General features: G+C 37.6%; 2 protein-coding genes and 1 long non-coding RNA gene across 10 annotated transcripts in view; 2 read left to right on the forward strand and 1 right to left on the reverse strand.

Annotated features, from left to right (window-relative positions):
• LOC135115837 ((E3-independent) E2 ubiquitin-conjugating enzyme UBE2O-like) overlaps nucleotides 1–859 on the forward strand; it is a 40,066-nt gene extending 39,207 nt beyond the window's left edge. For all 5 annotated transcript variants that reach the window (XM_064032837.1, XM_064032838.1, XM_064032833.1 and 2 more), the window contains one exon: nucleotides 1–859. This exon is cut by the window's left edge and continues 9,851 nt beyond it. The gene's annotated coding sequence lies outside the window, so the exon portion shown is untranslated.
• Nucleotides 860–3,648: 2,789 nt separating this feature from the next.
• On the forward strand, nucleotides 3,649–18,890 carry LOC135115839 (uncharacterized). Of its 2 annotated transcripts, none has more exons than XR_010276070.1 (4): nucleotides 3,649–8,928; nucleotides 13,677–13,804; nucleotides 14,220–16,653; nucleotides 17,738–18,890. It is a non-coding gene; the product is annotated as an uncharacterized LOC135115839 (long non-coding RNA). The 2 variants fall into 2 exon arrangements; XR_010276069.1 differs by having other exon boundaries at nucleotides 3,650–8,928; nucleotides 18,038–18,890.
• Nucleotides 14,813–22,060, reverse strand: part of LOC135115838 (uncharacterized) — a 48,234-nt gene continuing 40,986 nt past the window's right edge. For all 3 annotated transcript variants that reach the window (XM_064032839.1, XM_064032841.1, XM_064032840.1), the window contains 3 exons: nucleotides 21,807–21,903; nucleotides 18,050–18,157; nucleotides 14,813–16,646 (listed from right to left, as the gene is read on the reverse strand). In XM_064032839.1, the coding sequence (XP_063888909.1) occupies nucleotides 16,576–16,646; nucleotides 18,050–18,157; nucleotides 21,807–21,903 (276 nt within the window). In that variant the 3' untranslated portion in view covers nucleotides 14,813–16,575. The remainder of the gene's footprint in view (nucleotides 16,647–18,049; nucleotides 18,158–21,806; nucleotides 21,904–22,060) is intronic.

Raw genomic sequence — 22,060 nt, forward strand, 5'->3', positions numbered from 1 at the left:
TATTACTAAAGTAAACAAAGATTCATGCAAGCTTACTTTATTACTTGGGGAATACTTAGATATTTCTTGTCACGTAGTACACCTCACATAATAATATACCATCCATTCCTATTTTCATTATTTCATTATCATTGCTTTATGGATACAGAGATTAATTTTTTCAGGTTCATACTTGCATAATTCTGGATAGATGATAGAAGTTGTTGCTTAATTATATATGACTCCTTTGTATATGCACATGTAAAAGATGAAATTACATGATACATATTAGATGCTGATGTTTGCAGCAGAGCACTGTCCATATAATGCGATTGGCAATGCATGTAGTTCTTAAAAGATAGCAGAAATGCCAATTGCAGGTTAGTCTCACAAGCCCATCACCATATAAGTATTATTTTATCATTTCCACATTTGATGGCAGCATGGCTTTGAGGGTTTATTCTCAGTTTGAGTTAGTCCAAGGAATCATCGATGTTTCAGGCTTCAGTCATGTTTGTACAGTTTGCTCTTGAAGAGAAGACGTATGAAATATATTTGGATACCATTTTGTATCATGGTATGTTGAATAGTACTTGCAGCATAGTAGATATAGTTGTAAATTAAAGAGCCAAAGTTTATTAGTTTGCAAAATAACAAAGGTATTTGTTATGAAACTCTTTAATGTTGATTTTGATGATATTGTACTGTTCATGTCATAGTATAATTTTTCTATTCAGCATAATAATTACACAGTTGAAAATATGTACAACATTGTCAGGTGAGAAGTATCAATTCCTTGCAATTTTTAGCTTCATTGTTTCACCATTTGACACATTTGGTTGTATGTTGTATGAGCTATATTACAGTAAAAGATAATTAGAATCTTGTTTTGTATGCCACTCAGATACTTTAATTCAACTCACTAATACCACACTAAAGACAGGTGAGATACTGGAGATCTATTCAGTAGTTGCTGTAGCTGCTAAAAATTATAGCTATTGCTGTATTTTGTTGTTATCTTTATAATGTAAGATAAGTACTGGCCAAAGGCCAACAATATATATACTGTATATATATATATATATATATATATATATATATATATATATATATATATATATATATATATATATATATATATATATATATATATATATATATATATATAAACACACACACACACACACACACACACACACACACACACACACAATAGGGTACACAACAATGCATGGTTGTTATAATGTACAACTGGAATAACGCACTGCAATTTTAATAATTATTTAATTGGAACAACAAACTAAAACTCACAAGGCTAACTTACTAGCTGTGCAAGCTGCTGCTCACCTGTCCGCTGTCTGTCCCCTTCCTCTCTTTTTTTCCTTTCCTCTCCATTTTTTCATCTTGTCTGAAATCTTCCTCCCTGTCATCTCCCCTTCCACTTATCTATCAGATAAGGGACAAGGAATTGAAACTCTCTCTCTCTCTCTCTCTCTCTCTCTCTCTCTCTCTCTCTCTCTCTCTCTCTCTCTCTCTCTCTCTCTCTCTCTCTCTCTCTCTCTCTCTCATTTTGTCATTTTCACTTCATCCTTTCTCACTTTTGTATATGTAATTCCATTTTCATTTTCAATCAATCTGATTCTATTTAGCAATCCTTAGGATTGTTCTTACTTTCACAGAAAGAGAGAGAGAGAGAGAGAGAGAGAGAGAGAGAGAGAGAGAGAGAGAGAGAGAGAGAGAGAGAGCTCTAACTTAGGTGAGACTTACTGTATGCATAATTGTGATGCCAACAGTAGGTAAATGTGACCTAGACTTGTCAAAGCAGTGTGAAACTCAGGGTGATGTGTGAAACTTGGGATGGTAAGAATTTAGGAGTAAGTGGGAAACTCGGGAGGGTACTGTATATATTTCTTGTGTTATCTCAAATTTAGTAGTGCAAATGTGCTCACATAAATGTATTTTTTGAAAGTTGTGGAATATTCTACATTTTCTGGTTCCCTGGAACCAAATAATTTTTTTTCCATAGGTTCTTCAGTCACCATAATGAACACTACATTGGATTGAATTATGTTCATTGTTGCCTATTGTGTGTGTGTGTGTGTGTGTGTGTGTGTGTGTGTGTGTGTGTGTGTGTGTGTGTGTGTATATATATATATATATATATATATATATATATATATATATATATATATATATATATATATATATATATATATATATATATATATATATATATATATATATATATATATATATATATATATATATATATATATATATATATATGCCTATTGAAGTGCCTGTTCCTAGAGAGAGAGAGAGAGAGAGAGAGAGAGAGAGAGAGAGAGAGAGAGAGAGAGAATGCCGAAAGGATTATTATCCAAGGTTGGAGGGATGTCTTGAGACTTCCATCTTGAAAGAGTTCAAGTCAGGAAAGAAGAAATACAGAGGCAGGCAGGGAGTTGTCGAGTTTACAGAATATGAATTAGTGTTAATGTAGATAGTATTTATCAATGGAACAGTTTGGAAGTAGCAACAGAAAGAACTAAGAATTAAGGAAATACCTAGGTGTATGCATGCACATCTAGAACTAGTATCTAAATTTCTGGGGAGTCAACATGAACATGACCTGTATTCATGATGGACATGTTCTCTCTTTGACTGACTGAGGTTCTGAGCTGATGAAGGTTAAGGAATCATGCATTACGTTGATTTGAGATAATGTTTATCTGGAAAGGATAGTGAAGAAATTGATATTTGTAGGGTGTTGAAAAGCTAAAAGCAAATATGGTTATAAATATAAAACAGAAGTTGAAACATATGGTTCAGCCCAAAATAACTGCAAGATTTATATTAATATAATTATTGCATCAGCCAGCAACACTCATACTTGCTGTGTGAATTCCTTGATGATGTGAGTATGAGGCAGGATCTCCTAACCTTGTTTGCTGTTTGTTCACTGTTTAACCTAATGCTTGCAAATAAACCTGAATTAATGCATAAGGTGCAGAACTTCCAAGGGTATTCTATAATGATGCTCTACTCATACTAAATTTCTGTTTATAATTGAAATTAACTATTTAGCAAAATATTCTCCTCAGCAATATGATTACAGATGTATGATGTATCCAGCAATGTACACAAATGTGTCCAATTTTTTTGTTAGTTGTGTAACAGTGTAGTAGATGAGTGGATTTAAGATCTTTCTGACATTTTGTTCCCAGACCTACAGTGATTAATGTCAAGGACAAAGGATCTTGAAGTATGTATATATATTTCTTCTTGAAGTATGTATGTATATTTCTGTTGCCAAATTACATTGGTGTTTGCCATGGTTCTTGACACTGACTAAAGTGGATAATTCCTCTTCATACTGATGCTATGGTCTCTCTCTGTCCAGTTAGGAGTGGATTCAAAATATCTAAAACTTGAAAAAATAAATAAATAAATAACAAAAATAATAATTATAATAAATCAATAAAAAAAAAAAAAATATATATATATATATATATATATATATATATATATATATATATATATATATATATATATATATATATATATATATATATATATATATATATATATATATATATATACTACCTACTTTTAATGTTATATGTTTAAACTTCAACCTATGCCCTCAATTACATTTCAGTTTTATTTATACATTTCTTTAACAGTAGAAAATTGCACCAGCCAAACTGTTTCCATTTGATCATGTCCATTCACTGCTCTCATCCTTTCACTGGCTCCATTTAGATTTATCTCTGTCTGGACTTGTAAATGCTATTTGTAAATGCATATCAGCCTTTTATACCAAATGTCCATTCTCCATGATGCAAGAGCTCAGGCAGCTATCAGATTTTAAATTCTGATACAGTATAGTATTGCATTATTTTGTTCCATGTAATTTTTTGCTAACTCTGTACCACTATACTTCTCACCATTTTCATTCTCTAATTTCACTATATCCTGCCAACTAGTTCAGACCATCTTGATTTACCTCTCAAAAAATCACTAATGCAGTAAAGTCCCATTTATTTTTAAGTTCTTTATTCACAATCATGATCCCACTCTGCCAGTAGTTTAAAGAACTACCACAGCCACATCTTGCTATGTTTTAGCTTACACAATATACTCCTTCATTTACCAAGTTTTATCAGTGTACATACAATGGTCTCGCAATTCCCATGAACTAAATCATGTGGTTATAGGTCAGACCAAATGAAAATTTACTAGTAGTATGAAACAGGCATTATATTCCATCATAATTAATAATGAAACAATCATGAATTCCATATAATTGTCTATTTCAAAACAAAATATTCTTTAAATATATACAATGAAAACAAATCTACAGTAAGATTATGAGTGATAGCTACTCTTTTTTTTTTGACAGACTATAGTAAATAAATGAGCCAAACATAAATGCAGTAGAGTACATTGTATACATACACTTACATCAAGTCCATTCCACAATATATAAATCTAAGCACTCTGGAGTAAGTAAGTATATTTACATAATAACAATACAAAAACAGTTCTCATTAAGCAATATAAGACACTTAACAAGGCACAAGCATGTAATTCTTAAAAATTAAGTACCATCTCAAACTTGCATTAAGTAACTCATGTTCATTTTTTTTTTTATTCTAACATTATTCAGCCATAACCACTGTGAGGAGATAGATTCATGTACAACCAATTCACCAAAGAAGATACATTAATGTATTTAGTCTTCATATACATATGTTCACTTAATTCCATCACAACACCACTCATATGATAGGTCATCATGCAAGTACAATTTAAAATTTTTACAGTATATCCCAACAACACACCTTATTATGTCCATTTTATTAATGCAAGAATTAGTTAATTTTCTGCCTGACTTTGTATTTCATCTTCCTATAACTTGAACAATTTCAAGAGGCATGTTGATACCTCCATAATTGCCCACCTCAACTGAAACTTTTCATATTAACTTTTTTTTGGAGAAGCAATTGTGCATTTTACTAATTTCAGTTTTAAGATTTTTGTAGCCCTTGGTCAGCTTCTTTTGCATACGGGAATATCTGGTACTGTGTGACTTACTAAACTTACATAGCTAATCTTCTTTTATGATAAGGAGGAGGCAGTAGGCACCTGCTGAAACAATAATTACTCCCAGTGAGATCTTAAGCATTGGATCAAGGGGTGCTGTGAAAAAAATAATTAAACCCAGCTGTGACCTTATTGAACGTTTCCCTTTGTGTCTCACAACGCAAGGGAACAATCACAACCTGCCCTCTAAAGACAACTCTCTTCCTCCACACAAAACTACAAGCACCTAATAACACACACACCCTTCAACCAAAATTTCAGAATTATCATGGCGACTCCTACACCAACCTCAGAGTCCCCAATTGGGGACTTCAAGGGGACATTTGTGGAGTCCCCCATCTCGGGACTCCACAAATGTCCCCAGGTCAGACTGCCCTTCTGACAACGACCCTAAGCGTCTTAACACCCCCTCAACTTTTTCTTCATTAACTTCTGCAACATTCACGGTCTAAGATCTAATTTTCAGTCTGTAGAACACCACCTCTCCTCTTCTAAACCTCATCTTTTTTTTCTCACTGAAACTCAGGTGTCTGAGGCAACTGGCAGTAGCCCCTTTTCTGTTCCCTCCTACTTTATCCTCATTTTCGATCCAAAGCTGGATGTTGCGTTTATGTGCTGCTCTCATGCCCACGCTCTTGAATCTTTTTGAGTTCTCCACCATCTGGCTACAACAACAGTCACTCTCAAACTAAATTTATCTGTGCTGTTTATTTCTCACCTAACTCCTCTGACTAAAAGAAATTCTTTGACTACTTAACTTCCAAAGTGGAGCACATTCTGACTCTCTTCCCTTCTGCAGAGATCTCCATTCTTGGAGACTTCAATGTTCACCACCAGCTTTGACTTTCCTCTCCCTTCACTGACCATCCTGGTGAACTAGCCTACAACTTTGCCATCCTCCACGACCTAGAGCACCACCCTACTCGTATTCCTGACCGTCTTGGAGATATGCCCAACATTCTTGACCTTTTCTTGACCTTTAATCCTTCTGCTTATGCTGTCACCCTTTCTTCTCCGTTGGGCTCCTCCAATCACAATCTCATATCTGTATCTTGTCCTATCGCTCCAATCCCTCCTCAGGATCCCCCTAAGCGAAGGTGCCTCTGGCGTTTTGCCTCTGCTAGTTGGGGGGGGACCTGAGAAGGTATTTTGCTGATTTTCCTTGGAATGACAACTGCTTCCATGTCAGAGACCTGCCTTTGTGTGCCGAGCGCATAACAGAGGTGATAGTGTCTGGCATGGAGGCGTAATTCCTCACTCTTTTCTCGACCTTGGTTTAACACAGCTTGTTCTCGTGCTATACATGATAGAGAGGTGGCCCACAAAAGGTACTTAAGCCTTCCATCACCAGAATCTCATGCACTTTATAGTTTTTTGCCCGGAACCATGCCAAGTCTGTTCTCCAACTAGCCAAAAACTCCATCATTAACAGAATGTGTCAAAATCTTTCAAGATTTAACTCCCCTCATGATTTCTGGCATCTAGCCAAAAATGTCTCCAATAACTTTGCTTCTTCTTCTTTCCCGCCTTTATTTCAACCACATAGCACCACTGCTATCGCATCTACTTCTAAAGCTGAACTCTTTGCTCAAACCTTTGCTAAAAACTCTACCTTAGACGATTCAGGGCTTGTTCCTCCCTCTCCTCCACCCTCTGACTACTTCATGCTACCAATTAAATTCTTCGCAATGATGTTTTCCATGCCCTCGCTGGCCTAAACCCTCGGAAGGCTTATGGACCTGATGGGATCCCTCCTATTGTTCTCCGAAACTGTGGCTCCATGCTTGTAACTTGCCTAGTCAAACTCTTTCAGCTCTGCCTATCAACATCTACCTTTCATTTTTGCTGGAAGTTTGCCTACATTCAGTCTGTTCCTAAAAAGGGTGACCGTTCTAATCCTTCAAACTACCGTCCTATTGCTTTAATTTCCTGCCTATCTAAAGTTTCTGAATCTATCTTCAACAGGAAGATTCTTAAACATCTATCACTTCACAATCTTCTATCTGATCGCCAGTATGGGTTCCGTCAAGGCCGCTCTACTGATGATCTGGCTTTCCTTACGGAGTCTTGGTCATCCTCTTTTAGAGATTTTGGTGAAACTTTTGCTGTTGCCTTGGACATATCAAAAGCTTTTGATAGAGTCTGGCACAAAGCTTTAATTTCCAAACTACCCTCCTACGGTTTCTATCCTTCTCTCTGTAACTTCATCTCAAGTTTCCTTTCTGACCGTTCTATTGCTGCTGTGGTAGACGGTCACTGTTCTTCTAAATCTATTAACAGTGGTGTTCCTCAGGGTTCTGTCCTGTCACCCATTCTCTTATTATTCATTAATGATCTTCTAAACCAAACTTCTTGTCCTATCCACTCCTACGCTGATGATACCACCCTGCATTTTTCCATGTCTTTTCATAAACGTCCAACCCTTCAGGAGGTAAACATTTCACGCAGGGAAGCCACAGAACGCTTGACTTATGATCTTTCTAAAATTTCTGATTGGGGCAGAACAAACTTGGTATTGTTCAATGCCTCAAAAACTCAATTCCTCCATCTATCAACTCGACACAACCTTCCAGACAACTATCCCCTCTTCTTCAATGACACTCAACTATCCCCCTCTTCTACACTGAACATCCTAGGTCTGTCCTTTACTTATAATCTGAACTGGAAACTTCACATCTCATCTCTAGCTAAAACAGCTTCTATGAAGTTAGGTGTTCTAAGACGTCTCCGCCAGTTTTTCTCACCCCTCCAGCTGCTAACTCTGTACAAGGGCCTTATCCGTCCATGTATGGAGTATGCTTCACATGTCTGGGGGGGTTCCACTCATACTGCTCTTCTAGACAGGGTGGAATCAAAAGCTTTTTGTCTCATCAATTCCTCTCCTCTAACTGGCTGTCTTCAGCCTCTCTCTCACCGCCGCAATGTTGCATCTCTAGCTGTTTTCTACTGCTATTTTCATGCTAAATGCTCTTCTGATCTTGTTAACTGCATGCCTCCCTTCCTCCCGCGGCCTCGCTGCACAAGACTTTCTTCTTTCTCTCACTCCTATTCTGTCCACCTCTCTAACGCAAGAGTTAACCAGTACTCTCAATCATTCATCCCTTTCTCTGGTAAACTCTGGAACTCCCTACCTGCTTCTGTATTTCCACTTTCTATGACTTGAATTCCTTCAAGAGGGAGGTTTCCAGACACTTATTCATCAATTTTTGACCACTGCTTTGACCCTTTTATGGGACTGGCATTTCATTGGGCGTTCTTTTTATTTATTTATTTTTTTATTGGATTTTTGTTGCCCTTGGCCAGTGTCCTTCCTACAAAAAAAAAAAAAAAAAAAAAAAGCAGTTGCCAATACAAACTCTCGTCCTTCACGGCAAAAGATAATGGCTCATGGCCTCACCATGGATTGTTGATTTCATGAGTGATGTCAGTTTTAGCGGAAATTTTCTGAATATATTGTGCGCTTATATGATTATGAAGAAAATTAAAATTCACTGTGTTATTCGATACGAATTTTCACTATCAATTATTTTTTTTTCTGTTTGTTTCTGGAATTTATATCCTTATGTAATGTTGAATAAAGTATTTTCATATGTATCTTTCTTTGAAAACAATGACTGGTAGTGTTCTGATAAGTATCATCCTTAGGAACACCAATAAATCAACGTGATCAGCTGGTGGAAGGCCTGGAGGTGGGGGAGGAAGCGGAGCAAGTGACTGGGCAGTCATCCGGAGTCTTCCGTCATGCGTTCGTTCCACGGATATACAGGGTGGTGGCTCGTGCTGTGCACACCCATGGGGGCTGAAAAACCTCCAGCCATGTATTCAGGTCAGCATAGATCCAAGGTCAGTATATTCCTTCACTTTTAGCGGTGTTCTGCCCGTCAGTTGATAGCAGATGATGCATAGCCGATGTTGTGTTGCAGCCTTTTTTATTTATTTATTTATTATTAGTTTTTCTGGGATGTGTAGTGAGGAACTTGCATTTTTAGGTGAGGGAAAGCAATGCAATGCATGTGCAGAATGCAATAAAAATGTGTGCTAATACTGATCACTTTAATATGTTAATCTGTTAATGTGCAGAACGCCTGTTCCTAGCTGATGTCTGACATTTTAGTACAACACAGTATACATAACATATTATCAGCTGCCAACTCTATACAGCAGCCTTATCAGTCCATGTATGGAGTATGCTTTACAAGTATGGAGGGGTTCCACTCATACTGCTGTTTTAGACAGGATGGAATCAAAAGCTTTTTGTCATATCAACTCCTCTAACCGACTGTCTTCAGCCTCTATCATAGCCGCAGTGTTGCACTTCTTACTGTCTTCTAAAACTATTTTCATGCTAACTGCTTTTTTGATTTTCCTTACTGCATGTCTCCTCTCTTCCTGTGGCCTCACTGCACAAAACTTTCTTCTTTCTCTCATCCCTATTCTGTCCACCTCTCTAAAGGCAGGTTCACATTTGGCAATTTGCTGCTGAATTACCAGGCACCACAAGCTGGATTGGCCAGCCTGCTGGACTTTTGATTCCTGGCAGCTGGAATTGCCAGCTGTGCCAACAAGACTGACAGGTTGGTCTTTTCCAGCCTCTTGCTGCTTTGTTACTCCTTTCTTCTCTGTTATTCAGCCAGGGATGCATCCACAGGCATTTTCTTTTACATTTTAGCTTCCAGTACTCCAAAAGAAATGCAACCATCACTTTTGGCATTGTCACTGGAGGAAGACATCTTGCTGAGTTGGTGTTTGTTTATATTCATTTCCTGCCAACCAGCTGCTCCTTCCCAGCTGCTTGTGTACATCCAGCTGAGAGGATGTGTTGCAGGTATTGCCAGCTTGTGGCGGGTGGCAGTTCAGCAGTGAATTACCAAGTGTGAACCTGCCTTAATGCAAGAGTTAACCAGTATTCTCAATCATTCATCCCTTTCTCTGGTAAACTCTGGAACTCGCTGCCTGCTTCTGTATTTCCTCCTTCCTATGACTTGAACTCTTTCAAGAGAGTGGTTTCAAGACATTTATCCCTCAATTTTCAATGATTCTCTTGACATCTCCTTTTGGAATGGCACCTCAGTGGGATTTCTTTTTCCTCTTTCTGGCCAGAGACTCTCTTATATAATAATAAAAAAAAAAAGGCTAGAGTTTTGGTGAGTGCTCTGCTATGTGAAGCCTACAATAATTGTGTTACAGCACCCACCACTTACACTGATGCCCACAGCCAACCACTAGTAATACTTTTACCTGGGCAGACAGCAACTCACACATAGGAGACTCAGCACAGCACTCATTCCATCACTGAGCGTCACAATGTAGGTGGAAGTAACTCACAGGGATTGGCATAGTAATGGAGTGTGAGGCAGTGCTGCCAATTCTGAGTTTCATGAAATGTCACAGTATCTTAATTTACTAGACCACATGCACACCAAAGAACACTCTAAAGAAGTGGAGATTGCATGTGGCTAGGGAAGAAAATCAAACTGTGAGGGACTATAACTTAGCTCAATGGTGGTCATTGAACACCTACCTGGTGGAACACATAACTGTGCTGTTCTGAAAAAAAATAACAGTTGAACCTACTTTGGATACTTGTAATTGGTTGGCTGGATCAGTGCTGTCACATGATTGGTCAGGTGATGTATAGATGTGTGAAGTCACCTTGATTCACAAATGCCTCACATTAATAATAGAACATGGTAGGGCCTCACCAACCAGTGGCCAGCCAAGACTGAACAATGGAGGATAGACCTGGATGATTCAGACAGATACTTCTGTCAGGATTATGGGTGGTGCTTTACGTAGTAGGATTATGATTACTGACTGGCTATGTGTATCTTTCAGTGAAACAATATTTATAGATTAATCATGAAGGGATATTTATAATTTGATCTTAAAAGGAGAAAAGATTTTCACCAAGGTGATGCAAGACGGTCCTTACATGAGCTTGTGGACCTAGGCAGCAGCCACAATGAGGGCAAGAAACCAAGAGAGAGCAAGATCAACTAAGAGAGTTTGGATTGCTGTAGTGGCAGTGGTTTGAGGCAGGAGTTGCCTTAGCAACCAGTGTTGGATGTTTATATATTATCTCCCATAATTCATCCCATGCAATAGATAGACCGTTTTGGTTAACACTTACCACAGTGTTGATTGCAGAAGTCATATATGTTTATTAATATGTAGTTGATAAAACAAAGAATAAAGAAATTGTAACAAGTTTATTTCAAAGAACGGCTCTGTAATGTTTATGACATTTTACACCTATAGAATGAATAATAAGTTTCTCCTTATGGACAGGTGCCCTGAAGGCAATAATGTATTCAGACTTTTCATAAAACATCATATGATAATAATGATAATAATAGTGTTGTTTGCATAACACTAATATCACCTCCAAAGAAGTTTCACAAGCAGTGATCAGCATCTGAATACAGACACAACAGTAACCACTCACTAGAAGTAAATAAATTCAAAGGTGAACCACTTACAGTCAATGCTAAGACAAGTGAATGCGAAAATCAATTTATTAAGATATGTACAGTGATCTAATAACAGGCACAGTCAGTTTTATGACTTAGTAATAGAAATATGTACAGACAGTCATATTCATTGTTAAAAAGTGTTAAAATCATAAGAACTGCAATCTCACTGTTAGTCATTGATATCAACAACTTGAATGACTACACTGGTCCTGGCCAAGACATTAGGCCACAGTCCCAACAAGAACAAGATACAGTTCAAATATAATAGAAAAATACTAAAAATGCAAATTAGGAGGGGTGGGATTTTAATGTATTAATTGCAAGTGGAGGTACTAATCCAGAATAATATGTCTGGCATGAAACTGTTTTTGTAAACGTTTTTATATTAACCCTCATGTTCCCTGATGGTGGCTGAAGTCCACTGATGAGGTGTGTCAGGTTGAAACTGTTTCTATAAACAGTTTCATGGTCTGCTTACATAAAAAAAAATAAAAAAATAAAAAAATAATGCACTATTGTGTTAGAGACTTTTATCTGTAAGAAGAAACAGATTATTCTTGTATCCATTCCATAGCCAATGCAAAAAATGCAAATAAGTAAAATGTGTTTGACATCATAAAACCATTGTTTGAGTGTGGTCTCTCTCTCTCTCTCTCTCTCTCTCTCTCTCTCTCTCTCTCTCTCTCTCTCTCTCTCTCTCTCTCTCTCTCTCTCTCTCTCTCTCTCTCTCTCTCTCTCTCTCTCTCTTATTTATTTATTTTTTTCCAGTTTTATGAACTTAAATATATTTAAGTTTTGCAAACAATAATGTGCATATTGGTATTATCCAAAATGGCTCATCTTGTGATTGAAATAAGCTACTACAGAAAATAAAGAAGCTTTTTTTCTTTAATTTCCTTCTGGTCATCAAGTTGAGAAACCTGGTGAAAAATTGCCTTCCCATAGGAAGGAGGCAGTAGACACCTGCTGAAACAATTACTTCCACTTGTGGAGTGGCAAGCACTGGATCAGTTTGTACTGGATGAGGGGGGGCGCTGTAAACTTCCCAGTGACTCATCTGTGACCTCACTGAACATTTCCCTTTGTCTCACAACACAAGGGGACAGTCACACTGCCCTCTAAAGACAACTTGTCCTTGATCCAACTCTACATGCACCTAATGCACTCACACCCTTCACTTGAAATTGAAAATTTTATGATGACTCCTACACCAGTCTTGAAGTCCCCACCTGGGAAGGGTATCATAAATGCCCCCAGGTTGGACTGCTCTTCTTTTGGTATTGACTTTGTCTTGACACCCCTCTCAACTTTTTTTGTCATTAACTTCTGCACCATTTGCGGAACACCTCTCCTCTACTAAATTTCATCTTCTTTTCCTCACTGAAATGCAGGTGTCTGAGGCAATTGACAGTAGCACCTTCTCTGTTCCTTCCTACTTTCTCTATCCTCATTTTCAATTCAAAGCTGGATGTTGTGTCTATGTGCACAGTGACCTAACCTGTTATCATGCCCATGCTTTTGAATCTCATGAATTTTCTACCATCTGACTATGACTACAGAGTCACTCTCAAAATAAATTTATCTGTACTGTCTCCTAACTCCTCTGACTGTAAAAAAATTCTGACTATTTGAATTCCAAAGTGGAGCACATCCTGACTCTTCCCTTTCATGGAGATCTCCATACTTGAAGACTTCAACACTGACCAACCTGGTGAACTAGCCTTTAACTTTGCTACCCTACACAACCTAGAGCAACTAGTGCAATACCCTACTCATATTCCAGACCGCCTTAGAGGTACAGCCAACATTCTTGACCTTTTTCTAACCTCTAATCCTCCTGCTTATGCATTCACTCTGTCTTCTCTGTTGGGCTCCTCCGATCACAACCTTGTATCTGTATCTTGTCCTATTGCTCCAATCCCTCCTCAAGATCCCCCAAAGTGGATTGGAAAGTTGAATCGAGTCACAATTGAATGGACCATTTCCACTGATGATTGCAGAGAAAATGCTGCTGGTCATTTGTACAGTAATTTATTAGTGATTTTAGTGCATTAAGTAGGCCAGTGATTACATTTATTTCCTTACCATACACTATAATTACAAATAATTAATTTCCAGATGGTGAGGTACTTTAGAAGTTCACAAGTCTCTCTCATCTGCAATAGAATTAACAAATGGGTCCATTGTCCTCACCAGAATATTTCTACCACACTCCAGGGTGCACTCACCTGATATTACACAGGCATGTATTATGTGATGCTCACTGCCTAAGTACTGTTTTTTATTCTTTTTTCATAATTATGGAACACAAAAGGGAAGTTTTAGTGTATTTCCCTTCATCCCTTTTTGAAGCCTTGCTTCATTGACGTTTTATGTACCTCCATTTATTTAGTTTAGTTTCTCCATTTTTTTAAAATCCTAACCTTAACTCTTGTTCTTCATATGTCCAATCACTCTGGTAATTCATACTTGCTCGTGTGCCTTTCCATTCATATCTACTACAGGAAGGTCCTGATGATACAAGCAGCTAGGTTCCATTTGAATTGTTTGCATGACAAATTCTTGTATAATGAAACACAATTACAGTAAAACCTCCCAAACCAAACCTGAAAAAGTCAAATATTGGATAATCTGAATGCTCTTATCAATCTCCTCAGCCAGTCTGCCCAGCTCCATTGCATCCCCAATCACACCAGAGCCACTAGCCAACATCTTTGACTCGGACTGTGTGACAAGCAAAAGTACACTAGTAGTACAGTGCATAATATTGTGTTAGCTCTTATGTGACCAGTGTGTTGTATATGTTAGCTCTTAAGTGACCAGTTTGTTGTGTATAGTTAAGTGAGCTCTTAGGTGACCAGTGTGTTGTGTATAGTTAAGTGAGCTCTTAAGTGAACACTAAGTGTGTAGTTGCATAATGTTGGGTGAACTCTTAAATGACCAGTGTGTTGTGTAGTATGTAATAACATAATATGCTGTAAATATCCATCTTGGGGCTTATAATGTGCTAATAAATATGTTGTAAATAACAGTAAATGTACATATATATGTATGTAAAAACTGGCCAAAAACGTATATTTTTGGATAAACCAAACTTTCAGGTAAACTGTCAGCCACCTCGTCACATGTAGTTTGGTTTGTTTGGTTCATGGAGGTTTTACTGTGATGGGAAGAAAGGGATTAGGTTTTGTGACCTTTGTCAAAGATTGCAAGTTTTCAAACTAAAATGTAGGATACCAAATGCAACAAACATATCTATATTATAGAATTATATTATAAAATTTTATAAAAAAAATCAAAGAAAAATAGCATACAAAGAATGTGATTCTTATTAATTAAACATATATAATGTGCATAACACTCACCACTGTGTAGTTAATGTATCAGGGAGGGTGATTCGTTGACCACTGTTGTGCCTACAGTGCCTCTTAACAATTTCTACCTTCTTCGCGAGTGTTATTGGTACTCTAGCTTGCTTAGCCTTACTGCTATAACTTGCACTGGAAGTTATTGACTACTTGGGATTTAGCACTTGAGAGGCAAAATTTTAAGGCACAATCTATACAATATACACATGGTCAATCACACACACACCACCACACCAAACCAAAGGTAGCGAATGAAACAACACACCAGCAGTAACAGTATAACACATTCAAGCACTGATCAGCCACATAAAACATTGTACACTGTACTTGCACTCTACTGTAAATATGCTTGTAAGCAAAATGATGATTAATACAAGTATAATAATGAAGAGTAAGGCCACAAGAATAGGGGTCAGGGAGACACTGACACAGTTTAAAAGAGGACTGGTGGGGAGAATGAATGGTAGGTAGGGGACAAGCACACATGAACTCGTCTCTGTACATCTAAATGATTGTACATCATCATACAGCCTGGATGTGTTAACAGAAGGGTGCAGGAAGGTGCGCATTTTAAACTTCTCACCTTGGACTGCATTGTATTTTTGTGCTTGTGTAAAGAAAATAGTCCTGAATTTACACATCTCATATCATCTGTTTCTCATATAATGGATATTCATCTAACAGAACCTCCCTGTTTTCTCATTTTCCTTTCACAACCTCTTCCTTTTAATGCCATTTTGTCTACTTAACTTCTGGTTCTCACATTTCTCCACATTTCCTCCCCCCCCTTCATCCCTAATTTCCTTCCTTTTGATTCTCTTGTCACTTCAAAACTCTTAATTAGTTTCACTTGTTCAACACTGTTTGAAGACAGCAGTGCTTTAGGAGTCCAAATATGTTATAAGAGTACCAATCTCTGATTATATAAATTTCATAGGAATGATTAGTAGATAAACTATGTTAGGTCATATTGTCCTGGTTTGCTAGGCCAAGCAACCAAAAGGCGTGGAAGCCCCATCTCTTGTACATTGATCGTAGTAAAAGTAACATAACTAACTAAACATATGTGGATTACTTTGACAGCTAACAATATCCACTTTGTAACTAAACATGTATGTGGCAATATCCTATGCATTTTGACAGTATCTTCAAGCAACTTAAAGATCATTACAAAAACAAAAACCTTTTAAATTAAGCTTGTAAACAACATGTAACTAATTTATGAAATATAATAGTATGCTAAACAACAGCATGATACAAATATGTTTTGAGATATGATGAAACTATTTACTCCTTATGATAGCTGCTGTTAAACTATTTACTCATGATTAAAGCTACTGATAAAGCTAGTGTTAGCCGCTGTTAAACTATTTACTCTTATAATTAATGCTACTGATTAAGCTAGTGTTAGCTTATGTTAAACTATTTACTCCTTATGATTAAAGCTACTGATAAAGCTAGTGTTAGCTGATGTTAAACTATTTACTGCTTATGATTAAAATTACTGTTATCAGTAGCTTTGAAGTTAAATAATTGTAGCAGTTTATCCATATATATCATGGTGTAGGCTAGGATTAAACTATGCTTATTATTTTAACAGGGAAAATAGAATGTTGGTCAAGTTCTTGTGTTTCCTGATGGTGCACTGACTACCCCAACTTGAACATTTGTGGGTTGGCGCCACACAGTCTCTGCACTGCCTCTACTGTCAGTGGGGTGTCTGAAAGGTAAATCATGTATATGAGGAACTTTGTAAATGCATGTAGTAGCAATCTTTGGCTCTTGGTACTATTTCACAAGTTAAGCTTTGTTAGTTATTCATCCACACTATAGGTCGTGATGCTCACTCAAATCAAAGGCAAATTGTGACGTGTAAGCAGCTGGGTATGTTTTGGAAGGAGGAATGTTTACAGTGAAGTCATTAAAGAAACTGTGTACACTATATACAACAATGGCAAAGTTTAAGTCAGATTTCTATAATTCATATATCATATTTATGAAGACCAATAGTTTTTATCCTGCTTTTTGTAACAAAATCCAGGACAAAAACATTTGAGACCCATTTATTTTATCATGATCATTGTAGTCTTCAGCAATCATATTCCTACAATTGTTGTGAACCCTTTATTATGACCCTTTATGGTAAAGAGATGGCTGGTCTGTACTACAGGTTGACCATCACTGATCTTGTTCTATACTTCAGGTCGACCTTCACTGATTTGGCACTAATTTCTGCTAGCGTAATTTGAAATTTCCCAGGTCATTGCCTCTACTATTTGTTGGTGCTACAGTACTTGCTGCATAATCAGCTGGCATCACTTCTCAAACATAGGAAAGCCATTCCAATTTGTTTTCTCCACTTATTATTAAACCTACTCAGCTTTAGCTCCAGCTATGAGTCCAGTGAATAAAGGAAGATGAAATCGAAGAGTGTCTGTTCAAAGCTTCATGTGAATTATACAGTATTAGTTCTTTGACACTGTATGACACAAAGAAACAAAGAAAAATTGCCCAGTCTCTGTGAACAATATTGACTGTACTATTGGTCAGAAATGAAGTATCAGTATCAGTGGAAAAGTGGTATCAGTACAGCCCCACTAGTATAATCAACTTGTACTGATTTATAGGGTATTTTAAAAGTAGATGAGGTGAGGAACTGGCAAAATCACTGATCTTGCATCTTACAGGTCCCAATGATGCCAGATTAGTGATAGTTGACCATTGGCACCATTCAATTCATGTGACCTCTTATGATCTTTTTGCTATCCTTTCTCTTGGTCTCCTGTATCTCATTTACTCATTACCTTTCAGATTTAAGGTACATACTTGTATCCACTACCACCATCATGATCATCCATGACAAGCAAAGAATATTAGCTCAAGAAATGCAACAGTTAATGTACTACATATGAAGATGTCTTAGTCTATCCACATTAAAGGGGATGTCTGCACAGTGTATGGAGATAAAGGAGTTGCTTTCTTAGAGGCTAGGCATCAAAACAACTTGTATACCACATGACCTTTAACAGAGCATCCATAGTGTGGACAGCCCTCATGAGACTAATCTGCCTTAAACTTTCCAATAAGCAACAGACTTCATTCCATTCTCAGCTGTCAACTTACCCATCTGGAACCAGGAGTCATCCCCATTCTCTGCTCTGAAGGCGGTTATGGCTTGGCGCAGAGCAGAAACTACTGCATAGGAGAGGCAGAGAGGAGGCTCCCCAGTAGCTGAAGAGGAATTTTAAAGATATTAAATTCACCATATGGACAATTGCATAAAGGATGTGCATCTGGGTGCTGCTTTAGTAGAAGCAAGAAAATAAGTGGAGGGACGGATCTCTCAAACACAAATGTAAGAGGCTGTACTGATAACAGTCAGATAATGGCAATAATGCTTGTTTGAGAAAGTTGACAGCTAACTCTCTTTGTTTCTGTCAGCTTTTCTTCCACAAGTTTGCTATGATGTACTAACTTTGTGCTTTGTACTTCCATATTATCTACCACAACTCAGCTCATACACTAGTTAAGGAATTTTGTTTGATAGTTATAAGCAATAGTAATTGCATTATGTAAAATATAAATTCCTATTTGCAGCAGCTATGGGAAGAAAAAGAAATCTGAAAATTTTGTGTACAAGTTTTCATAAATAGCTGTACATAGAGATGGAAATGTTTAAAAGCACTTCACCTCATACCTCGCATCTTTATAAGCAGTTACATGCTTCACTTAAATGGCACTTTCATGTGAAAAATATAAAATATTGTGTTTGGGAAACTAATAAAGTGTAAGTATTAATTCTATAGCTGCAGCAGATGGCAGCCACATAGGGAGCTTGAATCTGTTCTCTGACTTGAACTTTTCACTAATCTTTGTTTTACAGATTACTTAAATGTACAGGGTGGGGCAAATCAAATGCCCGAGTTTTGATAGGCTATTAGGAAAAGTAAAACAATAATTACAGAATAATTTGTTGTTTTATTCAAATTAGTATACAATGCCGTTTGTGTGATCACTTTTTGAAGATGGCATCAGGAAGACGGTGGCCTTCTGTAGTGATGCACTGTTGAAGGCGATGTCTGAAGTTTTCAGCTGCTCTTCGGCACATCTCAGGGGGTATTACAGTGATTTCCTCCCGAATTCACATCTTCAATTCTTCCAAATTGTGTGGCCGGCCTCTGAACACTTTCTCCTTGAGATATCCCCACAGGAAAAGTCGCAAATGCTCAAATCAGGTGAGCGTGGGGGCCAATCGACATCACCCCTTCGAGAGACTAGGCGTGCTGGGAACATCTGTCACAATCTGACCATTGCAACTTGAGCAGTATGGGCTGTTGCTCCATCTTGTTGGAACCAGATGTCTCCCAGATTTGTTTCCTCACTTAATTCTTCCAATTTAGGTTCAAAAAAGTCTTCCAACATCGCAAGATAACGTTGAGAGTTGACAGTGACAGATCTTCCATCCTCTTCAAAGAAATAAGGTCCAATTACCTCAAATTTGGAAACTGCACACCAAACAGTAACTTTAGGGGAATGGAGCGGTCTCTGGTGAAGTTCTCTTGGGTTGTTTTCAGCCCAATAACGACAATTTTGTTTATTCACGCTTCCAGAAAGGTGGAAGTGGGCCTCGTCACTGCTGAAAAAAAGTTGACGGTTCAGGGATACAGTTCAACATTTCCTGGCAGCAATTCCTGTGATTTTCAAAGTCAGTAGGCTTCAATTCTTGAACAATCATTATTTTGTATGGATGGAACAATAAATCGTAACACAATATCCGCCTTAAAGATCGGTTAGACATGGCCAATGCAAGTGAAAGCTTCCAGGCAGAGCGTCTTGGTGATTGTTCGACAGCTGCTTTAACTAAGGCCACATTTTCCGGTGTTCTTACCGTTTTTGGTCTTCCACTACCCCTACGTCTTCTTGTGGAACCATTATCTTCCAGTGCTTCAATCCAATGCCTGATTGCCTTGCCATCAGGGATGGGACCATGACATGGAATATTGAAGTGCAGGCGGAAGGCACGCTGGGTGGCGATGACAGAATGGCCATTTTCGAAATACGTGCGCACTGCAAAGCCGTGATGTTCACCCGACCAAGGCATGGCTGATACTGAAAACGGCGGGGTTTGGCGGTCACAACGAGACCACACACATCTTCCCATCACCACCACAGCTGTTGCACGTGCCTTTCAAAACTCAGGCATTTGATTTGCCCCACCCTGTACTTGAGAAATTACATCATTACTTAAATGTACTTGAGAACCGACATCTTTATTATATGTTTAATGGTATCACCCAAAATGTCCTATTCAGTGTGTAGTGAGCTACAGCAGGTAATATACAAACATCTCTTGTAAGAGTTGTGGTGCCATCATTCAAGTTCTTGTGTGACCAAACAAAGTCTCATGGTTCCTCTTGTTTTCTCTTTTCTTATTTTGCATCTCTCAGGCAGGTCAGAACAACAGTAATTTTTTTTGCCATTATTTTCACTACAGGTCAGAACAATAGTAATTTTTCTTTTTTGTCATTATTTTCACTACAACTAAGGCATTAAGGCCATTAGAAGAACTGAAACCCCATGTTAGCAATGACCTGACTATAATTTGGGATATTATTATTTGATTCTTTAAAAACAAAAAATTGCATTTTTGTTTTACTTCGTCAAATGTAAGACTTAAATGTGCAACAGGCTGCATTGTATGTAATAGTAATGCCTGTTCATTGGCAATTAGCCTCTTGTTAACATTCACTTGCACAATCTAGGCATACAGTTTTTTGCAGAAAAGTTATTTTGACATGAAATCTTCATGCTTGCTAAATAAAGACCATGTAATAATACTGCGGCAGTTGATTATAGTATATATATATTTGCCAACTCTTGGTTCTTGGTAGCAAGTGTTAATCAACTGGGCAAGGGAGAAAAAAAAATAATCAAATAACTACCATCTATCTGTATACCAGGCTGGCAGTCTCATAAGGGATGGTGCACCACACATTCACACACATGTGTGGAAAGGACAGTCTTGTGGCCCAACGTACTATCCCTTGGGAGTCTAGACACACCACACTTGGCCTCACACATCCACAGCAAAGCCTAACAGCATACACTGGTTTACCCCTGCCCCTTCAAACAAATTTCCCTACCCTACACCTACTCAGGTCCTGGAGACCACAGCAGATAATGGATACTTCCTACAGAGTGCTCCACATTCTAACTGGGTTTGTGTGTCCATGGGGCCTTCTAAGTGCACCCATACCCTCTCCCAACGGTTAAGAGACCACATCATTTTCATGCATTCACCATTGTTGCTTTCAATTCACCTCTATCATGCACAATCACACTTTGTTGAAATATGCAAATAAAGATTTATTTCCACCACAAAAGGCTAATTGACAATATGCACTCAAGTAGGGTGGCTAACACAACACAGCTCACCATACATTTAAATCTAAAAAAAAAAAAAAAAAAAACAGTTTTTAACAAAACACCAAAAAATATGTATTCAGTATTTTTTAATTACTTGAATGATTATATCCTGAATGTACTATGACTTTTGGTAACCTGTAATATGTAGAGTCTTGGAGAGATAAAGCTTTAGTTGCTATCAATTTAATAATGATATACTGCTGTTTATAAAACAGACAGGAGAATGGGGAAGCAAATTATCTAAGGGCTTGGAAAATTTTTACCTGAAGGGCCGGGGATCTAACCAGTTACTTTTATTTACCCCAATGAAAGTAATCATACTGGATTTCAGTGTCGAGGGGATTGAAGTGAGGTGGCTGAGAATATTTAATATAATTAAAAGTTCTCAAAAAATGTTTTTATATATATATATATATATTTACAATTTAACATTAGCCTTGCATTCACACCTTACCTTTAGAGCCGAGAACACCATACGGTTGCTTGGCATTAGGAAGTAGGGTCACTCTCAAGTCTGCTGGGATATCCAGGGCTGTTGGTGGCTTGTATTCCTGAAAGATATTGTACTTCTAAATAAATTTTCACCTAATTTACTTTCCACATTTCTTTAACCAGTTCTTGGGAATTGAGAACTCAATCTGTAACAGGTTTTTGTAACTGATCTTAATGTTCAAGTGCTTTAGATATTCATCATCCTCACACCTGCAA

The sequence above is a fragment of the Scylla paramamosain genome, chromosome 30 (assembly GCF_035594125.1).
Source record: "Scylla paramamosain isolate STU-SP2022 chromosome 30, ASM3559412v1, whole genome shotgun sequence".
Classification (NCBI taxonomy): domain Eukaryota; kingdom Metazoa; phylum Arthropoda; class Malacostraca; order Decapoda; family Portunidae; genus Scylla; species Scylla paramamosain.